Here is a 10,563-nt window from a genome sequence, read left to right on the forward strand (position 1 = left end):
CTTAATCTCACGGAAGCGCTTGCTTAATATCAAGTTTAGCATCATACACAGTCTCTCTCTCTCTCTTTTGTCACCTTCTGTAGAAAATAGAGGAACTGGAGCACTTCGAGGCAAACAAGCACAATGGATGTAATCTCTAAAGAGGGTCCGCTCTTTTTGCAGGGGGTCAAGTTTGGGAAGGTGAGGTTGTTTACTGAAAACTGAAATACTGAAAAACACATTTTACACAATTCAAGAGTGCATTTTTGTGTATTTTTTATTTGTTATATTATTTAATTCTAGTACTAGTACTACTATTTGATGTGCTAGTTCTTATGCTTTTTATATTGCTTATATTAATAGTATATTTTATACTGTTTCCTGCTTCACTAGCTGAGTTTATTAGCCAGATCAGGTCATGCGATCAACTTAAATAATAATAAAAGTCAGTTAATGAAAATGTCAGACAAATGCATCCATATATTTGTAGGATATTAGAATAAAATTTATTTGAGATGTAAAGATTAAAGTTCACCAAGTGAGGCAAATTCTTACATTTCTCTTCCCTTCATGTCGTTCAAAACCTGCATGACTTTTTTTAAGATAAGATAAAAATATTTAAGATAAAGATATTTTAAGATATGTTTTTTTTTTTTTTTGGCCCATGCAATGGAAGCCAATGAGCTCCAGTGTTGTTTGGCTACCAGCGTTCTTCAAAGTAACATTTGTGTTCCGCAGAAGAAAAAAGTCATACAGGTTTAGAACGACATGAGGCTGACAGAATTTTCATATGAACTATCCCTGTAATGTTTACAATTTATTAAGGATGAAGTAATGATATTTAGGTAGGCAAAAGGTGGGACATATACCATTGATAATCACAGTTATAACAGCATTAAAACATCTCTTTAATTATTTACAACAAGCCTTGGGAATTATAGGTGGTCAGAAATCTTCAACTGTACATTATTAATATAGAAGGGAAACGGCAGCTGGTTAACCACCTGGGGTGCTTCCATCTTCATGGTAGCGTTTAACGGCCATGAATCATGTATGGGAGATAAAACGAAGAACCGTTTCAGAACTTCTGCTCCCTCTGGCATGTTCTCCCAAATATCTAACCGGTCCCAATGGAGGAGTACTGAACCAGAGAGTTTGATGTTAAACCCTTCCGAGTTATGCGCCGAAATAATTCATTTTCTTTACTCTGTCGTAGCCTCAATTATAACTAACATCTCTCCTTGTTCCTGCAGAAGATATGGCGGAAATCCTGGCTGATTCTGTTCGAGCCCAGCCCTGCAGGTATCGGCCGGATGGAGCTGTATGACATGCGTGATAGAGGGGGACTGATAGGGTCCGCCATTGCGAGGCCTTCAGGGCTCAGGAAGACGGACAAACGGGTGATCCGCCTGACAGACTGTCTGAGCATCACTCCAGCCCCAGGAGAAAGCTGTCCCACAGAGTGCTCTGCCTTCTTTTTAAACACCACCTCATGCACCTACACCATCGCTGCTCCCGCCCAGGAGGACTGGATAACTGTTCTGTGCCAGCTAGCATTTCAGGTATGGAGGTTGGGTGATGTCCTGTCAAAACAAGTCAAGTCTTTATCTACAGTGCACTTTATACAATACAGCTTCACAGTGATAAACAGGGAAATAACAGAATCGATGCAAACTTCATCAAATATGAGACAAATTCAAATTCTGCTGCTAAGCAGCTTTACAAAGACAATAGTGTCATTATTCAGCTCGAATCAGTTCAGTGTTGGTTCAGATCTATAAGTGTAAAATTCAACAAGTTTAATTCAACTATAAGCAGCTCTACAGAAGACAGCAGTGTCCTTATTCAGATCGAATCAGTTCAATGTTGATTCAATTCGGTATCAGTGTTGCAAATTTCTTTAATTCAGTTTGATTAAGCTATAAAGCAGCTCTACAGAAGACAATAGTGTCATCATTCAGATTTATTCAGTTTTGAGTTTTGTTCTCACCCTGTAGTGTAAGTGCAATCAAATCATTAATATTACTGATTATTAAGTCTATTTTAAACCCCAACTAAGCAATCCAAAGGTGGATTATGGATATGGACAAACCCATATTTGGCAGACTTTTATTTGAATCAGCTTACATTGCATTCAAGGAAGACATTTAATCAATTCATGCATTCCTTGGGAATCAGAGCCATGACCTTGGCATTGCTAGGACTTTCTTCTACCATATGAGCTACATGTGTCAAAGTCAAAATGAAATTAACAAAAAAAAATAATAAAATAAGCCAGGTAAGAACAAGAATGTTGATTCAGGAACATGGAAGATGGAAAAAAAGAAAACATTGTCCCTGTTAAATTCTGCCAAGATGTTGGATCCAGACTCCCATCAGTCCATTTTAATCCATTCTGATATCCAAAACCAGTCAACAGCAATTTGTCTGATACCATAAACTAGTTAACACTACATGTTGTCTCATATTCAATCTGCCAAGGAAGAGCAGAAAGCAAAAGACAAAGGTTTGGTGAAACAAGTTTATTGAATAATATGAGTTGCATCTTTCTCATAACATAAAACAAGTCATAATGAAGGACATTTTCCCGCTACTAAAGTAACTAAAGTCAACATATTTATGATGAACTTGAGGTACAGCTTCACACAACTGCTAACCTGTCACAAAGGAAGTGTTGATAACCACACCTTCGAGTCTATGATTGCACAAGAGTGTTCATAGACTTTTTTTTTTTTTTTTGCAAAGAATGATATGATAACAACGAGGGTCACTAGAAATGCTTTGTTTTGGAGAAAAAGTCCTGGTTAAGATTTGGCCGGTTAGAATTTCTTGTTAGCCCCTGATGGTAGATGATTGTTTGCCATTGTTATAAGTTTTTTTTTTTTTTTTGCAAAGAATGATATGATAAAAAAGAGGAATTACTAATGTATGCTTATTATCAACTGTCTTACATTTTTAGAAGACACAAAGAACCGAAGATACCAAGAAAGATAAATACACGACACCGGCTGTCAATGAACTCTACTCCACCTGGGGAGCAGGTGAGAATGGGCTCTGAAATACACTTGTCTACCAGCATAGCTGATCCAGAACTACAGTAACGATTATCTGCTGCTAAACTAGGTGTTACCAAACAGTTTGTTGCAGTTGAGCAAGACGGTGTGTCTTAATGGTGCAGATGTACATTTCCACCATTACTCAGTGTTTTTATTGAAGTCAGACATGTTTTTGGTCCTTTATCTACATAGATCTAAAAGAATAAGAGCACAAAATGGTCACTCTGAAACATATTATTTGACAATCAGTCGACTGTCAATCGATTAAAACAATTTAATTAAATTCTTCACAAAAAATGGCATATATCAATATATATAGTGAAAGCTTTTAGTCAGTCTACAATTAAGAAAATAAATAGGCTAGTTTCTCAATTTAGATAACTGTTTCATATTGATTCAATTTATAGTGTTTAGATTCAAGTTTGTGTTCAGTTTAAGTTTGTCTTTTTTTTACATACAGACAGACATCTTTGGTGTTGCATCATATTTTACGGTTTGCCTTTTCAGCTTCTGTATTTTAATCTTATTTAGAAGAAAGTAGTTTGAGGGTTTATCTTCTTCCTCATAGAAAAATATTAGGTAGCGCATACTTAGTTTTTAATATTCTTAGTATTACAATGCTCACCCAGTAGTGTTAAATAACAGATGCTTTTTTGCTAAGTTACTTTTTTTAGTAAATGATTAGAGGTTGAGTTTTAGAGAAACCGTTCATTATCAAGCTGATTTGTAACACAGATAACGGTAATGCTTTGGAACACAAAGTAACTTGGGAAATTCCCATTTAAAATCATTCCGGTCACGGTGTGAAAACATAATTTTGTTCTTATCTGAAATGTGTTTTTGAGCCACACAGATGTACTGCTGTGAGGCAATAAATGTGTGTGTGCATAAAAGTATTCAAGGTTTTAGGAACTAAGGACCCTTGGTACATTTAGTACAGTTACATCACTGTACCTAAACAGTTGTTAGTAGTTTTATTTGTAATAAACTGAAAAAAAAATCTATATAGACTTGAAGGAGTTGAAGGACTTCAGAATTCATACATATATAAATATTAATATGTATGTGGTAAATATGTAACTAAAACCAAACTTGGACTGCAGATTAAACATAATAAGTACTTTATAATTGTTGACGTGATCAATTTACTAGGCTGATTGTTAATAGACTTTTTAGTTAGTCTATAAATAAGAAAATAAATAATTTCTCAGTTCAGATCAATATTTCATGCCTATGTACTGTGCTTATTTATTTAGTAAGTAGTATACTATGCAAGTAGTAAAAAGTAGTTTAGCCAGATGAAAAAAATAACGTCTTTTCAACCTTTTGTATATAATGATGCAAGAAATGTGAAGATGTTTTGGGGAAAATTTGGTATACAGCCTTATTCATTTATTTACATTTTTAATATTCTAATATTCAAGAGTCAAGATTGTTTCTAGACCAACCATTCATGTAATCAGTTTCACTGCTTCATAATTTTTGGCCACCGCTGTAAAATATCTTTTGTTCTGTCTTCATTTTAAATTCAAGAGGTCTGATCTCAGCGATTGAGGGTTTGTCCAGAGAGACTTCGTTTTGATGTTTTTATGAATTCCACCCCGCAGGCCAGTACCAGGTGACAGTGCAGAGCACAGATGCATCTCAAAGGTGCAGGATGTCTGGGTCATACCTGCTGTCTTCTGAGAAAGAGGCTATTTGTCTGCTGGACCTTAAGACCGGACAGGCCATCTACCATTGGCCCTACAGGCTCCTCAGGAGATTTGGCCAAGTCAAGGTGCTTCATGAGAAATAAAAAATATGCAACTCTCTGACTCAACATGTTTGCTCATATAAACCAATTAATGTAAAACTATATATACACTATACTGTTCAAAAGTATAAAAGTTCTAAAGTTTGGGATAAATTAATTTTTTTAAATGTTTTTGTCTCTTGTGATGACCAAAGCTGCATGCTAATTAGCTGAAAAATAGAGTAAAACAGTAATCTAAATATTACTAATATTTTAATATATTTTAAAATGTAAAATGTATTCCTGTGATGGCAAAGCTGAATTTTCAGCAGCAATTACTTTAGTTTTCAGTGTCGCATGATCCTTCAGAAATCATTCTAATATGCAGATTTGCTGCTTAAGAAACATGTGTTATTATTATTATTATTATTAGTAGTAGTAGTAGTAGTATCAGTGTTGAAAACTTGTTTTGTGGAAACAGTGAAGCATTTTTAAGGATTTTTTAAATAATAGAAAGTTCAGAAGAACAGAATTTATTTGAAACTGAACATTTTTGTAACAGTTCAAATGTATTTACTGTTACTTTTGATCAGTTAAATAGGTCCTTCCTGAATAAAAGTATTCATTTAAAAAAAAAATTCTTACTGACCACAAATGTTTGAACGGTAGTGTGTATATGTTTGTGTATACATTTGCTCTATTTATTCAATATTTATTGTTTTTTTTCAGGGGGGAATTATGATTGAGGCAGGTCGTCGCTGTCACACTGGGGAGGGTCAGTTCATTTTCTTGTCAAAACAGGGGGCGCAAATAAAGAGGGCCATTGAGGAGGCCATCATGCACCAGAGTGTCCAAGAACTGCTGGCACAAGCCACCGCTCTTCCGCAAGAGATGGCCTCCAAGCCCCCCTCGCCTAAAAGCAAACCACCGGACAGGCCTAAGGTAAAAAATCTTCCTCCAATCAGTGTGAATCAAGATCGACCACGCCCAGCATTACAATGCAAACATGGCCAGCAAATACACAAAGCCATTGAGGAGGCACTCGCACAGCAGAGTCTTCAAGAGCTGCTGCCACCATCCATACCCCTTCCACAAGCCATTCCACCCCCACCACCTTTACCAAAACCCAAAACCCAGGGCAGGGACAAAACTAAGATCAATAAGCAACTTCAAGGAAACAAGAATCAGGAAAGACCTTGCCCACCTACACTGAAAAAACCTGGGCAGCCAATACACAAGATCATTAAAGGGGTTCTCACCCACCAGAATGTCCAAAAGGCATCATCCACTCCTCCTCAACAAGCCCCTCCACTACCGCCACCCTTGCCTAAAACCAAACCACAGGACAGACCTAAAGTGAAAAAGCTTCCTCCAGTCAATACAAATCAAGATAGACCATGTCCAACAGTACCACGCAGATACATCTCCTTACCAGATCCACCACCTTGCGTCAAAAGCCCTGTAAGTAGCCCGGATGAAGTTCTGTATTCAGTAGTTTTTCCACAACCAAAGCCAAGATCAAAAATGAATCTCCCAAAAGTTCCAACCCCTCCCAGTCTACCACCAAACACGGAAACAGATGTAACCGTGGATAAAGAGAAGGAGTGGAAATCACCACAAGAACCTTCTGAGGACAAAAATGAAGAAGCTCCCTACACTAACTGGACCGCGAAGGCCACTGCCGAGCAGAATCAACCACATATTCAGGACCTTTATAGCACAGTGAATTTTGCAGCTAAACGTAAGAACAGACAGACTGAGGACAGTGATGAGCAAGAGCAGCCTAACACTGAACAACAAACTCCTGTTATCACTTCCAGTGAAATCCCTTTCGACTTCAAAGAGACCCTTTCTAGCATTCTGTTTAAAGATCTGTCTAAAATTCCACCCCCATTTCCGCCCAGGTCACGTGGGGGAAGTAGTGATCAGTTAGATCGAATAGATGAGCAGATGACTGATTGAGGTTTTTATTGTCTACAGTTGAGGTCAGTGTCATTGCTACCCTGATTAATGTGAGTGATATGCGTTATAGGCTAGTGTGCGATAGGTTTTAACATGAAACTTTTAATAATAATGCACAGAATATGTACTGCGATGATTAAATATAAGGAAAATGTACGTTTTGAATGTAAATGATCTTTATTGAAAATGTTTTGTAAGATATATTGTAAAAGTGTGTATATTTAACCAATATATCACAAGTTATTTAAAACAGTTTGGTTGTGACTTGGTCTCTGGCATGAAACATCAGCCCAAGCTCTAATTTCAAACACAAGTTAGTGCTGTTTTGTTGACTGTATCTTTTAGCAAATTCTTTAAGGTAAAAGGATAGTTCACCCCAAAAGTTGTTGGTCCCCACTGAATTTAATAGTTTATTTTTTTTCACACTGGGGACCAGCAACTGTTTGGTTACCCACATTATCCAAAATGTCGTCTTTTATGTTAATACAAAAATAACTCATACAGGTTTGGAACTTCAGGGTGAGTAAATGATGATTACAGAATTCATTTTTAGGTGAACTATTCCTTTATTTTTTTTATCCAGTGCAATCCAATCTGAAGCTCTTCAAACCCTGACTACAGCACGAGCCAATAGAATTTGATTGCAGACCCTGAATGAGCATTTCATTGGTTAGACTACTTAACGAACTTTTGTCTATGGTGAGCTGCTGACCAATTGAACGACATGAGTCAGTCTAGTACAAAACAATTGAAGAATTGTAACTCGTTAGACTATTATTGCTTTTAATGTTCAACAAAAGTCATACTTCCATACCATCCAAAATGGAGGAAAAGTTACGAATTTGCTTTGTTTTCATTTGTGGAGAACTCGTGTGATGTAAACACGTTTCAGCCCTGAACGACTCTTTTGAGCGAATCAGTTTTGAATGTTCCAATCAGAGTGAATGATTTAAATGACTCGTACAGCTCACAAAAATAAGCTTTCTTTGTCGCCACCTTGCGTAACTATGCAACTTAAAGAAAAAAAAACTGTCTGAATAAATCTTTTTCAGATAAACCGTTTCAAAAGATGATAGTGATGATACCTTGGATATGAAAAAAAAAATGCTGTTCATAACTGCACGAAACACTTGCAGGCTAATGAACGTATGAATTGAAGCAATTCGAATAAATATATGAAAAGGAAATCTTTATTAAACTTTTGAGGTAATAAAAAAATCACAAAGATACATAAATAACATTTTTGTCATTACTGATGGGGTTTTGTACATGTGAAGTGGAAAAAATCCAAATGTAGATGTCATAAAGTGCAACTAAAGGGCTTGTATAGATGTTTTCATTTTTTCTTCCCTTTCTTGTGAGTTTTCAGTAGTTTTGTCAATCAAGTAATGAAGCGTTGCCTAGAACTAACCATCACCCACAGGGCCTATCTATTTGGTTATTTCAGTGTCTACTAAAACACAGACAAATAAATTATAATTAATCAGAGTGCCACAGTCTCAAAGTCAATCCAGCAAAGCTATCAGCGTCCTCCAGTCTGTCCTTCTTCCATGTCGCTGAAATGGGACGATTCGCCATCACTCGCATTGGATGTGACATCATTTTTCTCGGGAACAAAATTAGAAGAAGGTGCGTCCATTGCGTAAGGGATGCTGGTCCTCAAAGTCTGAGCTGAACTCCTGGGTCCAAGGTTACCATGGTTACCAGACGCGCCGCATCCGTCCCGCAGACCTCTGCACTCCGACTGCACGACACCTTCCAACAACTCGGACAGTTCTGTGATGTAAATCTGCGCCATCTGAAGGGTGTCATATTTAGACAGTTTTTTCTCGTTATCCAAAGAAGGAATGACGCTCCTCAGTTTGTCAAATGCTCGGTTCAATCCGTGCATCCGCCGCCTTTCTCTGGCATTAGCGGCCACACGTCTGTGTCTCTGAGGTCCGGTGAGATTTTGCTTGGTCCCACCATGTGCTTTAGATCCTCCCAGATCAGATTCCGGTGTCAAAGGACTGCTGGCTCCAGACATGTACTTGTCTATGGCGGCATCCACCGACGTGTGTGCGTAGTGGTCACCTGAGGGTGAGTATGCGGGGGACGCGGAGGTCATCCAGGCCCGTGGGTCACTGCGGGTCAACCTCGAATGTTCAGAGAGGGTAAACTCCTCCGGTCGTTCGCGAAATTTTCCATCTGACCAGTGCAAAAGTTTGGCTTTTGCTGTCATTTCTGGTACAATGTGCTAAAATAAAGTATGGAGATAGCTGAACTCGAGCTGACTGTCTTGGGTGGGCCCTTTACCTTCAGACAGGATGCCTTATAGTGGCATCACCTCCTCTCTCTCCTCCCCTCCGTGCTCCTGTTGAGTGCCCACAGCCAATAGAAAAGCTCCTCAAACTTCCATGGAATAAAGAGTTGTTTTTTCCCCCTCACATGTCAATTCTCCTGGAGTGATGGAAGATCTTTCCCAAAGAATAATCACAACACAGATTAGAATTGACCCAACTGTCATTTATTTTATAGGCCTACATTTACATACATTTCTGTTGATACGTGAATTAAAATACAGGCTACAGTTATATGTGTAAAATATATTAAACATATATTTATTTTATACTTTTAGCCTACAGAAGTTGTAGCATATTTTGTGATGTCTGGTGTTTTATTCATATATTTTACGAATATAAATTAACAAAACATAATCAGCGTTTTTAATTATTTTGCATCGATTTTTAAAAGTTAGAAATAAAACCCAAATCTCAAACCTCAGGGGACTTGATCCAACATCCTTATCCACTTTATTCAAGATAAGCAACGGAATTGGCATCCTATAAAATCCAGCAAGAAACTTGCATAGCAGCGTCATATTTCTTCTCAAATAAACTGTAAAATCTGCAGCAATAAAACGAGCAGGTGGAAAGCAGATCGTGAGGCGCACCTGTCGTCAGAGAAGTCCAGGAAAACTGATAAGTGTCTTCAGACTCATCATAAATCATTTAGCAATGAAGCAAAACAATATCTGGACAAATCATAGGTGGAGACACCCACTGAGTAGCTAGCCTATAACGAAACGGCCATGGAAAATAAATAATTTAATGCAATTATTGCTATAGGCTACTTATTAGCCTATCATCAGCTAACAGTCTACTTATAGCTTATCTAAACTTTTAAACATAAACAATTTTTTTCCTTTTTAAATTTGCGAATGGTATTAAAATATCTATACAAAAATATCTAATATCCTACATAAACGTAATAAACAGCAGCATTTATGTCGTGTCGATGTAGGCTACGGGTCTAATCCTGAACTTTACGGAAACTGCTCAACTCATTACCTCCTCAGGCGAAGGGGACTTCTGTTCGCGACCGCATATTTAGATAACTTATCTAACTTTGTGGTTACTGAAACATTTAAAATGCATTTAGACGCCTTTCCAAAATACTAGCCTATGTCAGCAGTACGTAGGCTAGGCCTATTATATTTTGAACAGCTATAGCCTATACTTCTTGCTCAAACAACAACAACAACAACATAGGCTAAATATAACTTCCAAGTCAACGTCTTTTTGGACACCAGACTGTTTTGCTCAAATGAGGTGATGGAGAGAGAGAGCGCGTGATGACAGTCATGGCGGCCCCTCTGAGGCTGCTCGTCATGAATAGAGTAGCAAACTTCAGCCTAGTCAGCTGTTGTCCCCTGGCACCCGTCTCACAGTCAGAGGCCGACACTAACGTCTCCCATATGCTGCGATGCGTCCAGGGATAGTTTAACTTTCACACACCCCCTCCCCAAGCATCATCGTTTTAATTTACAGGGGCCAGTAGGCTACTCCTCTTCCC

General features: G+C 37.8%; 2 protein-coding genes across 2 annotated transcripts; one reads left to right on the forward strand and one right to left on the reverse strand.

The window, feature by feature from the left end:
• The first annotated feature begins 8 nt into the window (after positions 1-8).
• LOC107750344 (docking protein 2-like) lies at positions 9-6,855 on the forward strand. Its single transcript, XM_016565689.1, has 5 exons — positions 9-180; positions 1,233-1,541; positions 2,939-3,020; positions 4,643-4,812; positions 5,497-6,855. The coding sequence occupies exons 1-5, from the start codon at positions 124-126 to the stop codon at positions 6,727-6,729; spliced, it is 1,851 nt and encodes a 616-aa protein (XP_016421175.1). The 5' UTR covers positions 9-123; the 3' UTR covers positions 6,730-6,855.
• Positions 6,856-7,903: 1,048 nt separating this feature from the next.
• LOC107750346 (protein atonal homolog 1-like) lies at positions 7,904-8,990 on the reverse strand. The gene has a single exon (XM_016565691.1). It carries the CDS (start codon positions 8,948-8,950, stop codon positions 8,252-8,254), a length of 699 nt encoding a protein of 232 aa, XP_016421177.1. The 5' UTR covers positions 8,951-8,990; the 3' UTR covers positions 7,904-8,251.
• Positions 8,991-10,563: the final 1,573 nt, after the last annotated feature.

The sequence above is a fragment of the Sinocyclocheilus rhinocerous genome, unplaced genomic scaffold (genome assembly GCF_001515625.1).
Source record: "Sinocyclocheilus rhinocerous isolate Xijiao unplaced genomic scaffold, SAMN03320098_v1.1 scaffold1053, whole genome shotgun sequence".
NCBI lineage: Eukaryota > Metazoa > Chordata > Actinopteri > Cypriniformes > Cyprinidae > Sinocyclocheilus > Sinocyclocheilus rhinocerous.